We start from the raw sequence: 22252 nt of genomic DNA on the forward strand, positions 1-22252 counted from the left end.
ATGATAACCCCTGTAAAAAAGTTTTTGCCATCTTTGACCCATTGGGGAGATTTACCTTCACTTCCTGTTCCATGGTCAAAATTGGAATGGAAAGTAAATCCCTGTAAATTAAGGGATACTCTTGGGGACCCCCAGGTCACCAAAACTAGTGTCCCCATTGGAATTATTCCCCTCTATCACTTTCTGGGGACAACCCACAATTTGAGATTTTCTTTTACTTTCTCCATCGACCCCGTGCACCTTGGATGTTTTTGGATGTTTTTACAGTGGCTGTTTTTGGCTGTAGACATTTTTTCTACAGTCAATAAACTCCCCATAATGTTATACTATGTGTTATCAACAGTTTTTGGTTGGGGCATTTTTTGGCTTTAAAAAAACCTCCAAAACGAGTGGGTTCTGACAGGAGTTTTTTAGCTGTTTTCAGCTGTAAAAACTCTCTAAGGTCAAAAAATGTATTGGCTGATAAACGCCAATAAGTGCTCAAAAATGCGTCTCACCAGCATTTTTTTTTTCATTTTTGATCCATTAAAAAAAAAAAACTTTTTTCCCACAAAGAAACACAAAAAAATGCTAATAAGTGCTAAAAAATGCTACAGTATTGTAAAAACGTAAATTTTTTTTTTGAAAAACTCACTGCAAAGCTACAGTAGCTACGATATTGTGTTTCCAGTGTGATAGGATCACACTGGAAATAACCGCTGCAGGCTGTGCTTCTCGCACTCGCCGCCACCACAAGATGGCGTGCATCCATATGAATGTATTGGGGTGAGAGGAGCGACATAGCTCGGCGCTGGCTCCCACGATGGGGCTCGCGGGTGTCATTGACACAATATCGGCGGCACCCACTGTACTGCCGTTTTTATAATGTTATTTTAACTTCCAGTGTCCATCTCCCTAATGGGAGCACACACAGCAATAACAACCAACAGTAGTTCTAATCCAACTCTCCACTAGCCAAAACTAAAACAAAAGTTTTGCCTTTGATTATATTTTAACCTGTTCCCGACCAGCCGTCGCAGTTTTACTGCGGCAGAATGGCACCGGTGGGCGAAATGACGTTACCTCACGTCGGTTCGCCTTTTGACCACTAGGGGGAGGAAAAAATGTGTTTTTTTATTTTTTTATTTGGGATATTTATTATAGAAAAAAGTAAAAGTTATAGGGGGTTATTTACGAAAGGCAAATCTACTTTGCACTCCAAGTACACTGAAAGTGCAGTTGCTTTAAATCTAAGGGGTAGATCTGAAATGAGTGGAAGCTCTGCTGATTTTATCATCCTATCATGTGCAAGCTAAAAAGCTGTTTTTTATTTTCCTTGCATGTCCCCCTCAGATCTACAGCGACTGCACTTCCAAGTGCACTTTCAGCACTTTTAGTGCTTCAGTGCACTTTCAAGTGCACTTGCAGTGCAAAGTGTATTTTCCTTTAGTAAATAACCCCCATTGTGTTTTTTTCAAAATTGTCGCTCTTCTTTTGTTTATAGTGCAAAAAATAAAACCGCAGAGGTGATCAAATGCCACCAAAAGAAAACTCTATTGTGGGAAAGAAAGGACGTCAATTTTGTTTGGGTACAGCACCACAATTGTCAGTTAAAGGGACGCAGTGCAGAATTGCAAAAATTCCCTGGTCATGAAGGGGGTAAAACCATCCAGGGCTGAAGTGGTTAAGCAAATCTTTTTCAGAGTGAATAACAATCTATGTAATTGATCCTCATAGCTTAGCTCCCTCATCTTTTTTATTCATTTTGTTGCCCTTCATTGAACACAATGAAGTCTAGTGACTGAGTGCACTGAATTACATTATAAAATAGATGCACTTAGCTTGTATAGTTCTGGCTAATGTATTTTCTAAAGGATTTTTTTAACCACAAAATAGTATGTCATTGTTGCACTGAATCCCACACTTACATTCACAACCGTTGCCAGTTTGTCTATATCCTGTCTTGCAGGTACATATGTAGGAACCTCTGGTGTTAGTGCATACAGTATTTGATTCACATTTTGCTGTTCCCAGGGAGCATTCATCAACATCTGAAAAGCAAACAATTTTTCATTGTATAAAGTATATCTTTAGGATGCATGCAGTATATTAATATTGCAGAACTGCAATACACAAAATGTAGATAAACTATATTGCCAAAAGTATCGGGACGCCTGCCTTTACACAAACATGGACTTTAATGGCATCCCAGTCTTAGTCCGTAGGGTTTAATATTGAGTTGGCCCACCCTTTGCAGCGATAACAGCTTCAACTCTGGGAAGGCTGCCCACAAGGTTTAGGAGGAAACACATACAGAATATTGGTATAATGTTCAGAGCTAAACCATCTGATGAAAAAGATTAAAAGTTAAACATTTTTATGAAAAAGCATTCATCTGCATGCTGATACATGAAGGTGCAAGCATGTGAATGATGAGTGGATTGAAAGTTCTGGGGGATGAACCCTTACAAATTAGTCTCCAAAAAAGTCTCTAAATGGAGGCTGTAAACAGATCAATGCTGCTTCAGGGAACCCGATCACTGTGAACAAAAGGAAAGCAAAAGGAGGCGAGAGAGGCGCCAAGCCAATCATTTAAACAGCTTAGGAAGGTATTCAGTATATAAGTAAACACAAAAAACTTGGGACACCTGCCTTTACACGCACATGAACTTTAATGGTATCCCAGTCGATATTGAGTTGGCCCACCCTTTGCAGCTATAACAGCTTCAATTCTTCTGGGAAGGCTGTCCACGAGGTTTAGGAGTGTGTCTATGGGAATGTTTGACCATTCTTCCAGAAGTGCATTTGTGAGATCAGGCACTGATGTTGAACGAGAAGGCCTGTTTCCACTCTAATTCATCCCAAAGGTATTCTATCAGGTTAAGGTCTGCACTCTGTGCAGGCCAGTCAAGCTCCTCCACTCCAAACTCACTCATCCATGTCTTTATGAACCTTGCTTTGTTCACTGGTGTGCAGTCATGTTGGAACAGGAAGGGGCCATCCTCAAACTGTTCCCACAAACTTGGGAGCATGAAATTGTCCAATATGTCTTGGTATGCTGAGACCTTTAGAGTTCCCTTCACTGGAACTAAGGGGCCAATCCCAACCCCTGAAAAATAACCCCACGCCATAATCCCCCCTGCACTAAATGATTTGGAGGGGTGGCCCAATACTTTTGGTAATATAGCATGGATGAGTGGATGAGTGGATGAGCACAGAGTACTGACCTCAACCCAATACAAGCGAGGTCTTCTTGTCCAACATCAATGCTAGACCTCACAAATGCACTTCTGGAAAAATTATCAAACATTCCCATAAATACACTCCTAAACCTTGAATGGGAAAATGTGTTGTTTGTTGCAACCAATTCGATTCACGGGGGCCACTTTTGTGTTGCAGGTAAAGGTAAGCATTTGAATTTTTGAAGGTAAAGCATGGATTGAATTCTGAAGGTAAAACTTTTCCCACAGTTCTTCAGAATTACGTCTACAAGTTCATAACTATTTCATAAAAAAGTAAAAAAAGAGTAGAGGGAAAAAAAAGAAACAATGAAGCAGAAATGCAATAACACAGATGTGTATGCACATTTTTTTTTTTTAACCATCATTGCACGTGCTTCCCTGCCACCCAGCTGGACACAGACAGGAGAAATTATGGTTTCCATCAATACAAGTCCCTTGATTTCCACATGGGCTTGAGGCACAGTCATCAGCATCTGCAAGGAAACACATCTGTCTATCACAAAGTTCTACAAGATGGCCACTGAGAAATGTAATGGGGGGGGGGGGTGGCAGGAGAGAGCCAGCTCCCACTAAGAGCACACCCCTGACTCACTGACTGCTCTTCATTCTGTCTGCACTTGTCATGTGACCTATCACATGACCCGAGGTGGGAAGAAGGAGAAGCTGCCTTCATTCAGCTGGGATGGAGGTCTGAACTGAGTGAATACACAGAGAGGCTGGGGAAAAATTCAGCCCTAGATGCCTCTCCTCCTCTGACTTCCTCAAGAGACTGCTCCCTCCCTTAGAGCCCTTCAGCACCCCCACCCCCCCTTTCCTCACTAAGAAATCTCCCAGATACTTTAGATCTATGGACCCCCACAGAGCCCATCTCTCAGCTCTTCTCCCCTATTTCATCTCACTGACATAGATGCCAAAGCAGTCCTCCGTAGACTGATGCCAGCAATGCAGGGGAATTTGTTCCTCAGTGACACCGATGCAGCACCATTGTTCTTCTTGTATTAGTATTAGTTATCTAATGTATTAGTTATCTAATACATTAATCCGGCAAGTACCTGGGTCAGTATTTAACTCACAGAAGGGCTTTTGTTCCGTAGCTGTGTTGTCCAGATCTCAGCGTGCATAAGCTTTGTTTCCGGTCGCCTCAAAGCCAATCCCTGACCGGTTTCGTCACTACGACTTTGTCAACGCCACTTTGATTAGTTATTAGATAACTCAAGTGGAGCGGGACATTACCGTATGCTATCTGGCTGTGTGATCTGCTCTGGGATCCGCTGTGCTTGGCAAATTTAATTGTTTAACGATTTATTGGCTATGTTAAGTGTCTACTGCATTTGCCAAAATAAGAAACTGTTTTGAGTGTGAATAAATTGAAACAAAAAGGATCTACTTGATGTGGAGCTTATTTCAATCTATGTGCTGCTGCTATTGCTGATTAACGGAGGTACAAATTTGGAGTGGAAGCGTGGGTTCAACACACATAACTCTCTGCTGCCTATTGCCGGAGGACGAAAGTGTAAATCAGAAGTGATTGTGCTGATATTGGGAGTAAGGCTCATTATATATGAATTTCTGGTGAGTTTAACCCCCTGGGGGAGTGTGGAGCACCGTGTGGAGGAGTCTGTGTGAAGTGCACTTACTTTCTATCTATACCCACTGGAGTCACCCACTACGGCCTTTTTACGGATTTGTCTAACTTCTCAGTTTTTGCTTCGCTCTCAGCATATGAACTGTTTGAGTAATTTTTAGCAACAATGATCGTTTGATTTCATTTATGTTTATTCATGCATTTTTGTAATTTTTTATACGATTTATGTAAGAATATATATAGATCAACTATGTTAATATGCAGAGTTGATGGGAGCGCTGCTTAGATTATTGTGAATGATTTTTCTACTTAAGTAGATTGAAAAAATCCCTATAATCTGTTTATTTTATTTTTTGTATATCTTAAAGTAGCTGCTGTCTCAGGTGCAAACCAATTATTACTATAATTTTATGTTGAGTGCTAGTTCTGAAACTTTCAGCACCGAGGTGAGATAAATAGAGGAAGCGCATTTTTGAGGTTTTCTCCCTTATTGTTCAATAGGGCATTTTTTGTATTTAGAACTGTGCTACTTTAACTGACAATTGCTTGGTCATGCAGAACTGTACGGAAACTAAATGTATATATTTTTTTGACACTGATAGAGTTTTCTTTCGTTTTTATAACAGGTATACAATTGCTGACAGGCCATAAGTAATCTCATATAGTCACTCATCTGGAAGTAGTGCAGGTGATTATCTAGCCCAGTAGTAATCTATCTAGAACCAGCTGCGGGGATGGCACCTCTGGGGAATTTAACCAGCTTTGCCAGATGTTTATAATTTTTTTTGGTGATTTCCTATGATATGTGTTTCTTTCTCAAGTGAGGATGTTGTTAACCGCTTTCATCCACTTCGCCTCCATCGGGACTTTTTCTGAAAGTCAAAGACAGGCAATCAGCTTTCTAGCTAGGTATAAAAGTCTTTTGAGGGCAATGTACACCAACAGGGCTGTAAAGTTCCTCAGTGGAACTCCCCAAAAGACACGTCAGTGGGTTCACCTCCACCCGGGTGAGCCTGACATTTTGGACATATGAGAGTGTCCTTTTGGTGTTTGTATCACCACTAGGTTTGTTTATTTTTTTTTTTATGACAATTTTCAAAAATACTAATGTTTCTTAGTTTTTTCAGGCAAATAACCTTTCTTCATAAATTTCTTTTGTAACCCAGATCAGTGTATATGTACAGTATATGTATTTGTAAATTGATCAATCCTGAAGTACCAATGGCGTATTTTATTTCTTTAGGCCCTAAAATGCCAGGACAGTACAAATACCCCCCATATATTCCCTATTTTGGACAATAGACAGTCCAAGGTATTTAGTAAGAGGCATGGTAAGTATTTTAAAGTTGTACTTTTTTGTCACACTCTTTTGGAAAATGAGGAAATTAAATAAAATCATTTTTTTCCAACAGCTATTTTTATACCGTCACCAGTGCAGTACAGCGTCATCATATGACTGGTGTGGTGGTGATCAGGGATATGGACTTGTGACAGTATGTACAAAAATTAATAACATTTTATTACAGTTTTTTAAACATTTTTAGCTTTTTTTTTTACATTTTATTTTACTATTTCTTTTGCATACTGTCATCAGAGTAGTTTGGTGTCACCATGCTGACACTGTACTACTCGGGGGGGGGCAGGGTTATCAGGGAATTTTTTGTCTTTACACTATTACTGCTTATAATATTGATGATCACTGCAATCATTTTAACATACAGGCTTAATTCACGTGAACTAAGTTTGTTTCTAAGATACTTATCAAGAGCACTCCTCTTTGGAATACATGTGCATATGTGCCTTGACTACTTTGACTACCATGCTGTCTTTATGGTGACTTACTCACAGTGGGTCTGGTTGGTTCCCCATTGGGAAGTTGGTCCTTTTATTTTAAGATTAAAATAGCTATTGTACTATTGTACTATTGTACAAAACTATTGGCTATTTATTGGTATAGAGATATTATTGGTGGAGTAAAATACAATCATATACTTTTTACTCTCTATATTTTACTGTTTGGTATATACTATACCTGTTGTAATAGTAGTTGGTTTCTGTGTTATGGTTGTCGTAGTTGTTGTTGTAGTTGTTGTTGTAGTGATTGTAGGCATTGTACTTGTACGGGCTTTGCTTGCTTCAGGCAGATGGATACCTGTTGAATCACTACCTATTAGAAAAAATGGAAAAACGTATTGATGTTGTTATAGCTTTCATTCATAAATAGCTGTGTACAAAGTAAAATGTTATTATTACCCTTCATCAACCTTATTTTGGTTTTTATTAATGCCTTCACCTTCTTTTTCCCTTAGGTATAAATAGATACTGGATATAGAATGCTCACTGATTTCTCTCCACAAAACAGAAAAGTAAATGTATAAATATAAGTTAAACAGTTGTAGGTTGATTTGGTATATAATGTGACAAAGGACTACAGGATGCGTTTCATACAGACAGCAGGTAAAGCGGAGGTTGATTCAGTGCACCATTTTACAGAGGATTGTAGGATGGAATATAAATATTCTGTGCAACCATGTCCTGTGGTCTGATGAGGCCTAAATAAATGAACTGGCAGAGTTGGTGGCAACCAAGTGAGAAGTACAAAGACAAGTGTGCCTTGCCTACAGTCAAGCATTGTGGTGGGAGTGTCATGGTCTGGGGTTGCATGAGTGCTGCCGGCACTGGGGAGCTACAGTTCATTGAGGGAACCATGAATGGCAACATGTACTGTGACATACTGAAGCAGAGTATGACCCCATCCCTTCAGAGACAGGGCAGTATTCCAACATGATAACGACCCCAAATATACCTCCAAAAACTGTGATATACTGAAGCAGAACATGATCCCCTCCCTTTGGAGACTGGGCCGCAGGGCAATATTCCAACACAATAATGACCCCAAACACACCCCCAAGATGACCAATACCTTGATAAAGAAGCTGAGGGTAAAGGTGATGGACCGGCCAAGCATGTCTCCAGACCTAAACCCTATTGAGCATCTGTGGGGCATCCTCAAATGGAATGTGGAGGAGCGCAAGGTCTCTAACATCCACCAGCTCTGTGATGTCATCATGGAGGAGTGGAAGAGGAACTCTATGCCCCAGAGGGTTAGGGCAATGCAGGAAAATAATGGCGGCCACACTAAATATTGACACTTTGGGCCCAATTTGGACATTTTCACTTAGGGGTGTACTCACTTTTTTTGGCAGCAGTAAAGACATTAATGGCTGTGTTTTGAGTTAATTTGAGAGGACAGCAACGTTACACTGTTATACAAGCTGTGCGCTCACTACTTTACAATGTAGCAAAGTGTCATTTCTTCAGTGAGTCACATGAAAAGATATAATAAAATATTTACAAAAATGTGAGGGGTTTACTCACTTTTGTGAGATACTTTATGTATGTACTGTATATTATAAATTAATATATTATTATATATTAAATTATTATTATAATATTTCATATTATAGCCGCAAGACTAAATATCTATCTAAAAAAGGAGCTAGGCTACCAAAGAGGCTTTTTGGCTGAGAAGTTACTATTAAATCATATTTCTCTTTTTGATGCAAAGGCCCAAAAATACCCATAAGCACGCAATAAAAACACATCACTTATTCTAGAGCAGCATATAACTATTATATGCAAAAAGCTATGTATAGCCATCAGGGAAGTAGGTACACAAAAAAAAACTATGGTAAAATGTTCCATGGCAGGCAGGACAACAAAGAAAGTTTTACTTCAGACCACAACTGCTGGAGTTTATTAAGAGTGGAACTTCATAGGTGTATCTTTTTTCAACCTAATTCTATGAGGCTTAAGACTAATATTAACCACTTCAGCCTCAGAAGATTTGGCTGCTCAATGACCAGGCCATATTTTGCAATTCGGCACTGCGACGCTTTAACTGACAATTGTGTGGTTGTGCGACACTGTACCCAAATTGACGTCCTTTTTTCACACAAATACAGCTTTATTTTTGGGATATTTGATTGCCTCTGCGGTTTTAATTTTTTTTGCGCTATAAACAAAATAAAAGCAACAATTTTGGAAAAAACACAAGGGGATTATTTACTAAAGGAAAATCCACTTTGCACTGTAAGTGCACTTGAAAGTGCACTGAAAGTAAAGTTGCTGTAGATCCGAGGGGGACATGCGAGGAAAAGAAAAAACAGCATTTTAGCTTGCACACGATTGGATTATAAAATCAGCAGAGCTTCCCCTCATTTCAGATCTACCCCTTAGATTTAGAGTGACTGCACTTCCAAATGCACTTTTAGTGTACTTTCAAGTGCATTTGCAGTGCAAAGTGGATTTACCTTTTCGTAAATAACCTCCGATGTCTTTTACTTTTTGCTTTAATAAATATCCCACATTTTTTATCAAAAAACAATTGTTTAGGCCGATATGTATTCTTCTACATATTTTTGGTAAAAAAACAAAATCGCAATAAGTGTATATTGATTGGTTTGCGCAAAAGTTATAGCGTCTACAAAATAGGGGATAGATTTATGGCATTTTTACTATTATTTTTACTATTAATGGCGGTGACCATCGATTTTTATCGGGACATTATGGACACTTTTGACACATTTTTGAAACCATTGACAGTTATACAGCGATCAGTGCTATAAAAATGCACTGATTACTGTGTAAATGTCACTGGCAGGGAAGGGGTTGACACTAGGGGGTGTTCAAGGGGTTAACTGTGTTCCCTATGTGTGTTTCTAACTGTGGGGGAATGGGACTGTCTAGGAAGAGAGAGAGAGAGAGATCGGCGTTCATACATAGTATACACACACAGATTCTCGCTCTGTCATTAGCCTGACGGTCATTGTGCCTGAAAGGCACTCGCATAGGGGTCGGAGAAATGTTGTGGGTGGCGCGCGCCCCTAGTGGCCAAAAGGCGAATCGACATAACATTTTTTTTCGCCCAGCCATGCCATTCTGCCGAAGTAAAACTGCGCCGGCTGGTCGGCAAGTGGTTAAGAACTAAACATGGTCATATTCAAACTCAATAAATATTACTTGCTCAAACTGAGAAAATACAACCTGCATAAAAAGGTAATACTTTCCAGCAAAAGCAAAGGATAAATTAATATTGATAGTGAAAATGTGGAGGATTTTTGAGAGAAGCAAGCTGTCTAAATCCCACCGCAAAAGATGAACAAATGGGTCATAATTTATTTTACATTTGTTTACATTAAAAGAAAAATGTACCCGTTTGTGATGATGAAGATGTATAACTGAGGAATGCTGTTGAATTCAAAGTAACTGTGGTAGGAGCTTCTAATTTAGTAGTTGCATTAGGGATAGGTGCAGATGAACCTTTTAATTGGGATTGTGTTGAGCTGCTAGGGATTTCTGAAGTTGAAAAATCATTAACACTCAATGATTCCTTATCTGACGGCTTTAGTGAAATCATGGTTGAAGAAGTAGAATGTTTAAGTGATGTTGTTTCATGGGAACTAGATGATGTTTCCATGTTTTTTGGCTCGTACAATGTGGTTTCAGGCATGCTAGAAAATGACACATTAGACTGTCCAGTTGTTGAGGTAGCAGGGGGGCTCTCAATTTTAGCAGTTTTAGTGATAAAATCACTTTTAGCTGTTGACTCAGTAGTGAGCGCTTTAGTAGGTGTGGAAACAAACATACTGACAAATTTTGAAATAGAAGATGAGCTAGATTCTGTAGCTGAAAAAATACCATTTGTACTGGATAATTTTGTAGATGAAGGTTCAGCGTTGACAATTTCTGAGGTAGATGAAGACATTGTTTGTGGTTTATTAGATGCAAAATCAGATGTTACTCTATGTTCAGAGGTTGAAAGTGTATAGCTATCTGTTTCTCTTGAATATGCCATGGGTGTTTTCACATTTGTTGCCGTTGGTAATGTGTTGGCTGAAGACGCAGAAGGTTGAAGTAAGCTAGTTGAAGATATAATAAACTCTGTAGACTGTTTTGTGGCTGGGAAAGCAGGGGTGCTTTCACTTTCAGTAGTTTTAACTGTGAATGTTGAGGATTCAGACATATTAGTTACTGTAGTGGATGTGGAAGTTTTGATACCAGAGATTTGTAAAGTAGATGTAGGATGTGTGCTGGTTTCTGTCCTGGAAAACATATCAGTTTTACTAGATGATTCTGTAGACAAAGCTTGGGAAGTGTCTGTAATAAATACAAATGGCATAGTTTGGTTTATGGTAGTGGTAAAGCTAAATGCATGTTCAGAGATGGCTTGAGTAGGGGTGCCTGTTATTTTTGAAGTAGAGAATTCCATAGCTTGTGGTGTTTTTACTTCTGTTGTCTGTGGTACTGTAACAATTGAAGAAGTAGGTGAATGAACAGGTGTGATTTCAGTGGTATTAGAATTCGCCAAAGAAGATTTTTTAGATGTTTCCCTTGTAGTTGTCTTTGGTGATGTTAGATGTGAAGAAGCAGATGTTTCATTTGAAGTAGTCTCAGATAGGAAAGAATGTAATTCAGTAGATGGTTCAGTTGTTGGGGATGCAGAATGACTTTCACTTTCGTCAGTTTCAGTAAATATAGATATGACCATTTTAGAGGATGACTCATGAGTACTAATTTCTTCAGTGGATGTGGAGGTAAATGCGCTGGAAAATTCTGAGGTATGTTTGGCAGCTGTGGTGGATTCTGTAGTGAAAAGAAGAGTGGCTGAATTGGATGGCTCTGTAGATGAAGATAAGGAAATGCTGGGTTCTGATGTAAATACAGAGGATGTAGTTAGTGGTTCTATAGATGTAGAGCCAAAGGGTGTTTCATATTCAGTGGTTGACAGCTCAGTTCTACTTGTTGCCTCTGAAGATGAAATCATATTTGTATGCAATGTTTCCCTTAGTGTTGCCTTTGGTGATGTTAGATGTGAAGAAGCAGATGATTCAGTTGAAGTAGTCTCAGATGGGATAGAGGGCAATTCAGTAGATTGTTCAGTTGTTGAGGATGCAGAATCAGTTTCCCTTATTGTTGCCTCTGAAGATGAAATCATATTTGTATGCAATGTTTCCCTTATTGTTGCCTTTGGTGATGTTAGATGTGTAGAAGCAGATGATTCATTTGAGGTAGTCTCAGAAGGGAAAGAATGTAATTCAGTAGATTGTTCAGTTGTTGGGGATGCAGAATCACTTTCCCTTTCGTCCATTTCCGTAAATATAGATGTGAGCATTTTGGATGATGGCTCATGAGTATTAATTTCTTCCGTAGATGTTGAAGTTACTGTGCTGGAAAATTCTGAAGTATGTTTGGCAGCTGTGCTGGACTCTGTTGTAAAAAGAACAGTGCCTGAATTGGATGGCTCTGCAGACGAGATTAGAGAAATGCTGGGTTCTGACGTAAATGTAGATGATATAGTCAGTGGTTCTGTAGATGCAGAATCAAAGGGTGTTTCATATTCATAGGATGACAGCTCAGTTCTACTTGTTGCCTCTAAAGATGAAATCATATTTGTATGCAATATTTCCCTTATTGTTGCCTTTGATGATGTTAGATGTGAAGAAGCCGATGGTTCATTTATGGTAGTCTCAGGTAGGAAAGAATGTAATTCAGTAGATTGTTCAGTTGTTGGGGAAGCAGGGTCACTTTCACTTTGGGCAGTTGTTTCAGTGAATATAGATGTAAGCATTTTAGATGATGACTCACTAGTACTAATTTCTTCAGTGGATGTGGAGGTAAATGCGCTGGAAAATTCTGAGGTATGTTTGGCAGCTGTGCTGGATTCTGTAGTGAAATGAAGAGTGGCTGAATTGGATGGCTCTGTAGATGAGGATAATGAAATGCTGGGTTCTGATGTAAATAAAGAGGATGTAGTTAGTGGTTCTGTAGATGTAGAGTCAAAGGGTGTTTCATATTCAGAGGTTGACAGTTCAGTTCTACTTGTTGCCTCTAAAGATGAAATCATATTTGTATGCAATATTTCCCTTATTGTTGCCTTTGGTGATGTTAGATGTGAAGAAGCCGATGGTTCATTTATGGTAGTCTCAGGTAGGAAAGAATGTAATTCAGTAGATTGTTCAGTTGTTGGGGAAGCAGGGTCACTTTCACTTTCGGCAGTTGTTTCAGTAAATATAGATGTAAGCATTTTAGATGATGACTCACTAGTACTAATTTCTTCAGTGGATGTGGAGGTAAATGCGCTGGAAAATTCTGAGGTATGTTTGGCAGCTGTGCTGGATTCTGTAGTGAAAAGAAGAGTGGCTGAATTGGATGGCTCTGTAGATGAGGATAATGAAATGCTGGGTTCTGATGTAAATACAGAGGATGTAGTTAGTGGTTCTATAGATGTAGAGCCAAAGGGTGTTTCATATTCAGTGGTTGACAGCTCAGTTCTACTTGTTGCCTCTGAAGATGAAATCATATTTGTATGCAATGTTTCCCTTAGTGTTGCCTTTGGTGATGTTAGATGTGAAGAAGCTGATGATTCAGTTGAAGTAGTCTCAGATGGGATAGAGTGCAATTCAGTAGATTGTTCAGTTGTTGAGGATGCAGAATCAGTTTCCCTTATTGTTGCCTCTGAAGATGAAATCATATTTGTATGCAATGTTTCCCTTATTGTTGCCTTTGGTGATGTTAGATGTGTAGAAGCAGATGATTCATTTGAGGTAGTCTCAGAAGGGAAAGAATGTAATTCAGTAGATTGTTCAGTTGTTGGGGATGCAGAATCACTTTCCCTTTCGTCCATTTCCGTAAATATAGATGTGAGCATTTTGGATGATGGCTCATGAGTATTAATTTCTTCCGTAGATGTTGAAGTTACTGTGCTGGAAAATTCTGAAGTATGTTTGGCAGTTGTGCTGGACTCTGTTGTAAAAAGAACAGTGCCTGAATTGGATGGCTCTGCAGACAAGATTAGAGAAATGCTGGGTTCTGACGTAAATGTAGATGATGTAGTCAGTGGTTCTGTAGATGCAGAATCAAAGGGTGTTTCATATTCATAGGATGACAGCTCAGTTCTACTTGTTGCCTCTAAAGATGAAATCATATTTGTATGCAATATTTCCCTTATTGTTGCCTTTGGTGATGTTAGATGTGAATAAGCCGATGGTTCATTTATGGTAGTCTTAGGTAGGAAAGAATGTAATTCAGTAGATTGTTCAGTTGTTGGGGAAGCAGGGTCACTTTCACTTTGGGCAGTTGTTTCAGTGAATATAGATGTAAGAATTTTAGATGATGACTCACTAGTACTAATTTCTTCAGTGGATGTGGAGGTAAATGCGCTGGAAAATTCTGAGGTATGTTTGGCAGCTGTGCTGGATTCTGTAGTGAAAAGAAGAGTGGCTGAATTGGATGGCTCTGTAGATGAGGATAATGAAATGCTGGGTTCTGATGTAAATAAAGAGGATGTAGTTAGTGGTTCTGTAGATGTAGAGCCAAAGGGTGTTTCATATTCAGTGGTTGACAGCTCAGTTCTACTTGTTGCCTCTGAAGATGAAATCATATTTGTATGCAATGTTTCCCTTATTGTTGCCTTTGGTGATGTTAGATGTGAAGAAGCAGATGATTCATTTGAAGTAGTCTCAGATGGGATAGAGTGCAATTCAGTAGATTGTTCAGTTGTTGAGGATGCAGAATCAGTTTCCCTTATTGTTGCCTCCGAAGATGAAATCATATTTGTATGCAATGTTTCCCTTATTGTTGCCTTTGGTGATGTTAGATGTGTAGAAGCAGATGATTCAATTGAGGTAGTCTCAGAAGGGAAAGAATGTAATTCAGTAGATTGTTCAGTTGTTGGGGATGCAGAATCACTTTCCCTTTCGTCCATTTCCGTAAATATAGATGTGAGCATTTTGGATGATGGCTCATGAGTATTAATTTCTTCCGTAGATGTTGAAGTTACTGTGCTGGAAAATTCTGAAGTATGTTTGGCAGCTGTGCTGGACTCTGTTGTAAAAAGAACAGTGCCTGAATTGGATGGCTCTGCAGACGAGATTAGAGAAATGCTGGGTTCTGACGTAAATGTAGATGATGTAGTCAGTGGTTCTGTAGATGCAGAATCAAAGGGTGTTTCATATTCATAGGATGACAGCTCAGTTCTACTTGTTGCCTCTAAAGATGAAATCATATTTGTATGCAATATTTCCCTTATTGTTGCCTTTGGTGATGTTAGATGTGAATCAGCCGATGGTTCATTTATGGTAGTCTCAGGTAGGAAAGAATGTAATTCAGTAGATTGTTCAGTTGTTGGGGAAGCAGGGTCACTTTCACTTTGGGCAGTTGTTTCAGTGAATATAGATGTAAGCATTTTAGATGATGACTCACTAGTACTAATTTCTTCAGTGGATGTGGAGGTAAATGCGCTGGAAAATTCTGAGGTATGTTTGGCAGCTGTGCTGGATTCTGTAGTGAAAAGAAGAGTGGCTGAATTGGATGGCTCTGTAGATGAGGATAATGAAATGCTGGGTTCTGATGTAAATAAAGAGGATGTAGTTAGTGGTTCTGTAGATGTAGAGTCAAATGGTGTTTCATATTCAGAGGTTGACAGTTCAGTTCTACTTGTTGCCTCTGAAGCTGAAATCATATTTGTATGCAAAGTTTCCCTTATTGTGTCCTGTGGGGATGTTATGGATGAAAAGGCAGATGGTTCATTAGAAGTTGTCTCAAATGGGATAGAGTTCAATTCAGTTGACTGTTCAATTGGGAAAGAAGTGACATTTTCATTTTGAGCAGTTGTATCAGTAAATGTTTGAAATGTTGTAGTGATTTTCTCAGTAAATGAGAAAGCAGATTTACTGGTGAACTCTGAGGTATATATCGGAACTTGGCTTTGTTCTAATGTGGAAACAATAGCAGATGTACTTCCAGTAGATGAGGATACAGACATACTGGGTTCTGATGTAAATGTAGATGATGTAGTCACTGGTTCTGTAGATGTAAAGTCAAAGATTGTTTCATATTTAGAGGTAGACAGCCCAGATTCGTGTGTTGCTTCTGAAGCTGAAAATATATTTGAACTCTTTGTTGTCTTTGGTGATGTTTTAAGTGAAGAAGAAAATGATTGGTTTGATGTTGTTTCAGATGGTACAGAATGTAAATCAGTAGACTGTTCAGTTGTCGGGGAAGCAGAGACCCTTTCGCTTTCAGCAGTTGTTTCAGTGAAAATAGATGTGAGCATTTTTGATGACGACTCATGAGTATTACTTTCTTCAGTGGATGTGGAAGCAAATGTGCTGGAAAATTCTGAAGTATATTTGGCAACTGTGCTGGGATTTGCTGTAAAAAGAAGAGTGGCTGAGCTTGAGGGCTCTTTAGAATGAGATAGAGGTCCTGATGTAATTAAAGAGGATGTCGTCAGTGGTTCTTTAGATGTAATGTTAAAGATTGTTTCAGAGGTTGACAGCTCAGGTCCACTTGCTGTTTCTGCAGCTGAAGTCATATGTGTACTGGATGTTTGTTTCACTGTTTCTTGTGGATCATATTCAGAGAATGAAAGCTCAGATCTGCTTGTTGCCTCTGAAGCTGAAATCATATTTGTACCTGATGTTTCTTTAATTGTTGCCTTTGGTGATGTTATATATGAAAAGTCGGATAATTCATTGGAGGCTGTATCTGTAAATTTTGATGATGACCCATAATTAGTAATTTTCTCAGTAGATGGGGAAGCAGAAGCACTGGTGAACGCTGAGGTATATAATGGAGCTGGGCTAGGTTCTAATGTGTAAACAATAGCTAATGTACTGGAGTCCTCAGTAGATGAAGATATAGACAAGCTGGGTTCTGGTAGAAATGTGGATGATGTAGTCATTTGTTCTGTAGATGTAAAGCCAAAACTTGTTTCATATTCAGAGGTTGCCTGTTCAGATCTGCTTGTAGCTTCTGAAGCTGAAATCATATTGGAACCCATTGTTTCAGTTATTGTTGCTTTTGGTGATATTAGAGGTGAAGAAGTAAATGTTTCATTTGAGGTATTCTCAGATGGTATGAAATTCAATTCAGTAGACTGTTCAGTTTTTGGAAAAGAAGCTGTCCTGGTTTCTGATGTTGATAAAACTGCAGAGGAATTAGGAGCCTCAGTAGATTGTGATAGAGAAATGCTGGGTTCTGATGAGAATAGAGGTGATGTAGTCAGTGGTTTTGAAGATATTATTTCATTGGTTGTTTTATATTCAGAAATGGCGGATGTTTTGGAAATGTCCAAAGCAGATGTAGGAAGTGTACTGGGTTCTGGAAAAAGAAAATGGCAGTGTTAAAAGATATAAGTTCACTGTGGTTTAACATGTTGATTAGCTAAACTTTAGTTGTTATAATAAAGTGTCACTATCATAGATTGTAATTGATATTGTTACATCTATAACTCACAGCAAAAGTGGAAAAGTGATGGTGCAGGGCTAATAACAATTTGAAATATAAATGAGTGATCTAAAGTGCATAGATAACCTGATACACATCTAAATGTATCAAAGTTAGAATATAATATATATTAATATGTTGGGTCGAGTCTGCTGTTCCCATTGCGTCATTTTATTGATTAACAAGTACTTATTTTACCTCTTTCAAAATGTGAGGGTACATTTTTTAATTTTTAATAAAAAAAATTGTGTTATGAAACCTTAGACATACTGGCTGGTCTCTGTAAGTATAGAGGTTTATGACATTGCTATATCTCCCTTCAGAAGGAAACTAATTCAACGAGGAGCCTTAAAATGAAGTTACTTCAAAGCACTAGAGCAGTGCCGATTGCCTAAACACTTGCATGTTTAAAGCAACCCTGTTTAAATCCTAAAAGAGGTAATTTGTGGATACCCTGTAAGAAAAACAGGCTAAATACTTAATTGTAGTGATCATGAATCTATTTGGGTGTGAGGTTTGGCAACTTTTATAAAAAATGTGGTTAACCCAAACTCACAGGCAAATCTTGAGGAATTATTAAGGAAGGGAGGTAGGGGGCAGTTGAATCTGTCTGCTAAAGTTTGGCCCCTTTTAGGGCTATTAGGCAAACTACTGTGAAAAAAGAAGACGTGCACCAGTACAAAAAATAAAAAATGAATAAATTGTACATCATTGAAAGAGTCTTTTCATGTGGCTTCACGGACAACATAGAAAAAAAACACAAATCCAATCATTAACTTGGGGGATGACTTAAAGTTGTACACAGTTTTCTGGTACAGTACAATTGTGAAGGACAGTATCAGCAAGAGCACACTGGCAGCTAATTTTTGGCCATGGTGCTGACTTTATCTTTTGCAGTTAGCTTGGCTTAATCTGGCCATAGATGGATCAAAATTCAGACTATCAGTTAGATCAATGTCATTTGATTGACTCATTAGACTGACTTCTGTGGAATGGACAAGTTGGAAAACTTTTGTCAATAAATTGTAAACTATTTGTCCAGGAAAGTGACAAATAGAAGGTTGAAACAAACCATTTAACCCTGTTAGGGCTGCTTACAATGCTTAGCTTTTATTGGTTTAAGTAAAACCTTTACACCAAAAGGAAATGAAAAAAACTGTAGCTGTAACTGCTTAAAAGTAGTTATCTTAAATTCTGATTTAATTTATTAGTCAAACTTAGTTCATTTATGTTTGCTAGTGCATTTAACACTACCCTTTCAACAGGCTGACAATGCTGCAATGCAAGTGTTGCTCTATGACTCCACCATATGGCAGTGGCAGACTAAACCTGGCCATACACTAGTAGAATTCGGTTCAAAAAGTTATTTTCTAAAAGCATTAATTCATTTTTTCTAATTGTTAGTGGGGGTCAAATTAATATTCATTTTTGACCATAGAAATGAGAAAATTCAAAAAAGCAGGATAGCTTTTTTTTTTTAATGAATGAATTTCTAACAGTGTGGTTTTTGGTCAGGAAAATCCATTTACTCCAAAATCTATTGTTAAATGCAAACAAAAGTTTGAAGTCACGCTGTGAGCTTTTTTGTACAAATGCTCATATGATTAGTGCTCATGCACACGGACGTTTTAAAAAACTGGCTGCAAAGCTAGCTCTGACGCCTGGAAAAATCGTCGTTAAAAACGTGATTTTTACCGCGTTTTGCATTGGCGTTTTTGCGCGTTTTTGCTCGTTTTTTAGCGTTAGCGTTAAGTAGCTTTTTTTAAGAAACACATCTCTTGGCTATAGGACTCAGAAAACAAAGAAAATATGTTGCGCGTTTGTGCGCGTTTTTGCGCGTTTTCCCGCGATTCACGTTTTTGCAGCTCTAGCTCCACGCCACGGAACGCACTGGTCCTGGGTTTTTTTTACAGCTTAAAAACGCCTATGCCATTTGCAGCTCAAAAACGCCTAGGTGGGCATGAAGCCATAGACTAACATGGACAGGCCTTTTTAAGCTGCAAAAAAAGCTCAAAAAAGCGGCTGTAAAAACGTCCATGTGCATGAGGCCGACAAGTAGAGGTGCAATTAACCAAAACAATAAACAAGATGGGAAAAAACACTCTAGTGGAGAAAAAAAAAACTCTCTATGACATTTTTACATTTTGAATGGAGACATTTTGAATGGAGATCAAAGTGATATTGAAGCTTTGAAGAAGGAGCACGGTCGCCTCCCCATCGCGACCCGTACGCTCAGGAAACACATCGCTGATTAGTGACGTCATCTTTCCGCATCGTGCTCGCACCTCAAGCCTCATTTTTGTTTGACAACACTGCGTCCACCATGGCCAGCAGCTTCACATTCAAATGGTGGATACATATGGAAAAGCTGCCAGGCAGATTGTGAATCGGCGGAGGTGATGACCGATCTAATTGTTTGGATGGATCTTAATGCTCTGAATTTTCATTGAAAATGTGAGTTTTTTTCACCAAAAAGTCTAAAAATAAAATCGTACTTTTAAAAAATCTGCACCCAGAGGCGTCCCTTTCTTTGTATTCATATGAATATTAGTATGAACGTTCATTCAAAGGTCTAGAAGTGTATGGCCAGTTAAGACAGGAAGTATCTTACTGGCTGAATCACCAGATTAAAATAAAGTAAAACAAGCCAAAAAATAAATATAATGCAGCCAGCACAATTTAGGACTGATAAGCTGTAATATATTACATTTTTTTTTGGGGGGGTTTTCACATGCTTTAAAGGAAAATAAAAGTGTATTTTCATTTGACTTATTTCTGTACGTTTCTGTAACTTCTGCTCTATCCATTCATATACAGATTTGTACATACTTCTTGTAGTGGTAAACTGAATGTTAAATGAATGGTATTAGCATCCTTTCCTCATGCAGAGTTAGAAGCAATTTTTTCACTTACCTGTAAAGTCAATAGAAGACATAGTAGACTCATTGGTATCTAGAAACACAATAAAAGAAAAATGGTAATTAAAACCGATAATACAAATGAGTATTCCAAAAAACACATGTACATTGTGGTACATTTACTTAAACTTGATGTAAGTGATAAACTCCTTCCCCCAGCACATTCAGAACAGATCATACTTATGTACATCCCCATTCCTCCAAAATCTTCACTATGTGGCCAGTCAGGCAATGCATAGCCCCTTCCAGGGGCATGAAGGTTTGGCAAGTGTGATTATGAATAAAGAAAAGCTTCAGGTTTTGGTTAAGGATGATTTCGACCCAAACCCAGCCTGCCTGTGGTTCAGCAAATGAGTGAACAAAATGACCAGATGGGGAAAAAAGCCTCCCCTCCACATCCTGTCCTCTTGAATGGATGTAGGGATCTGTAGAGGGGGATGTATCCGGCCGACTTATCAGAATCCCAAATTGTAATTTAGAACAAAGGGGCCCAGATATTTAACCCGCCAATGTATGGGCTACATATTTGCCCCTTATTTCACATTCACAAAGCAACAAAAGCAAAATCACTAAGTAAATAAAAACACATATACCATAGAAAAAAAAAGTTCTTTATAATAAGAACTACCCCAACCCAAAAAATAATGTCACACAATGTCAATCCAACTTCAATCACTTCATCCTGTGACATGGATTGAGCCTTGGTCACAATGAGCAGTGCCTGATGAGATGACAACCTGCCACACCTGAGTTAACCCCAACTACACTGGTCACAACCGACAGTTCCCCGCTGGCTTCATTCTACTTGTAAACAATCCCTGCCAGCCAGTTTGTTCACAAACAGAATAAAGGCTTCCCTCAGTTGGTTTCTGTTTGTAAACAAACTAGGTAGGATCTTTCATTTAGTAGCAGTACCACCACTTTACTGCTAGTGCCATGCTACCTCTGCTAAATTACTCATAGGAAATTAATCTGTTGCATCATTGCTTTTAGTAGTAACTAAGCAATAGGCTGTTGTGTATTGTATTTCTGTTCATGTAAACCTTTCAAATGCTTCTTGACCATGTGATGACTCCACCTTTGTGGTGATATTATAGTTGTAAGAGAAGAAGTCTGCACAAAATGGATTTAAAGGTGGTAGACATTGAACCTGTAGACTGGTAAATTATTGGTGAAACAGGAATACTTTTACCCTCTACAATCTAACAAGCTGTCCAGGAAAGTGGTAAATAGAAGGTTGAAACAAGCCATTTAACACGGAAAAGGGTACTTATATAAGTCAACTCTGTAACTGATACTTCTGCAAGATAGCTTGTTCTTACTTACTGGCTGGATCATCATATGAAAGCAAAATAAAGGAAGCCTAAAAAGGAAAACGAATGTAGCCATTGCATGTAAGAAATGGTAAGCTGCAATAAAACAAATGTGTGCTTTTTGGGTTAATATTGCTTTAGAAGATGATGCAAACATAGTTAGATTTTTTTGTATTTATAAAAACTGAGGTTGAATTTTCAGATGTTGATAGTGTGTATCTTTCTTCCGTTTTTGACATTGAGAAATCATAACCACTTGATGTTTTCATTCTAGTTGGCTGTGATGATGCAGCATTTAAGGAACCAAAAGACTAAAGTGAACTTGATGTATCAGAAATAAATGCCAAAGACATTCTGGTTTCAACAGTTGAGTTTATGGATGAGGACAAAGAAGAGCGTGATTCTGAACAGAGTGATAAAGACATAGTTAGCATTTTCGTACTTTGTAAGAATATTATTCCAAATTCATAATTCTGCACTTATAGGTGTTATATGATATTCATGGCAAGCTTGCAAAACATATTTGGTTTTATGATTAATCATAATAAATATAGTATGTGTGAATGACCTTGATAAATTGATTTGATACGATTCTTCATCTAAAGCTGAGTATTACTAGAAGTTTCTGGTGTATGAGAATGACATATAAGGTATCTTGGTATAGAATGTCATGAGAAGACAAAAATAGACACGTATCTACGTAGCTAGAGGAATAATACATATTTGTTTATATCCTGTTAAAGGGGGTGGTAAACCCTTACAGACCACTTTAACCTACAGGTAGGCCTAGATTAAGGTATTTCTGCCCATGGGAGCAGTTCAATGGGACAATGGTATGGGCAATGAGGAAGCAATTGATCAGCATACCTTTTCATCACAGACATCCCACAACTTGTAGTACTGTGGAGGCAGCTTTTCATATGA

At 38.4% G+C, this 22252-nt stretch overlaps 1 protein-coding gene across 1 annotated transcript in view; it reads right to left on the reverse strand.

The window, feature by feature from the left end:
- Positions 1-19924, reverse strand: part of LOC143986725 (uncharacterized) — a 147150-nt gene extending 127226 nt beyond the window's left edge. Inside the window, 4 exon segments of the mRNA XM_077485132.1 lie at positions 1908-2030; positions 6839-6973; positions 10021-16971; positions 19879-19924. Coding sequence (XP_077341258.1) covers positions 1908-2030; positions 6839-6973; positions 10021-16971; positions 19879-19924 — 7255 coding nt within the window.
- Between the last annotated feature and the right edge of the window lie 2328 nt (positions 19925-22252).

Source organism: Lithobates pipiens, unplaced genomic scaffold (assembly GCF_037356315.1).
Source record: "Lithobates pipiens isolate NorthernLeopardFrog02 unplaced genomic scaffold, aLitPip1_a1.2 Scaffold_18, whole genome shotgun sequence".
In the NCBI taxonomy this organism is placed as follows: domain Eukaryota; kingdom Metazoa; phylum Chordata; class Amphibia; order Anura; family Ranidae; genus Lithobates; species Lithobates pipiens.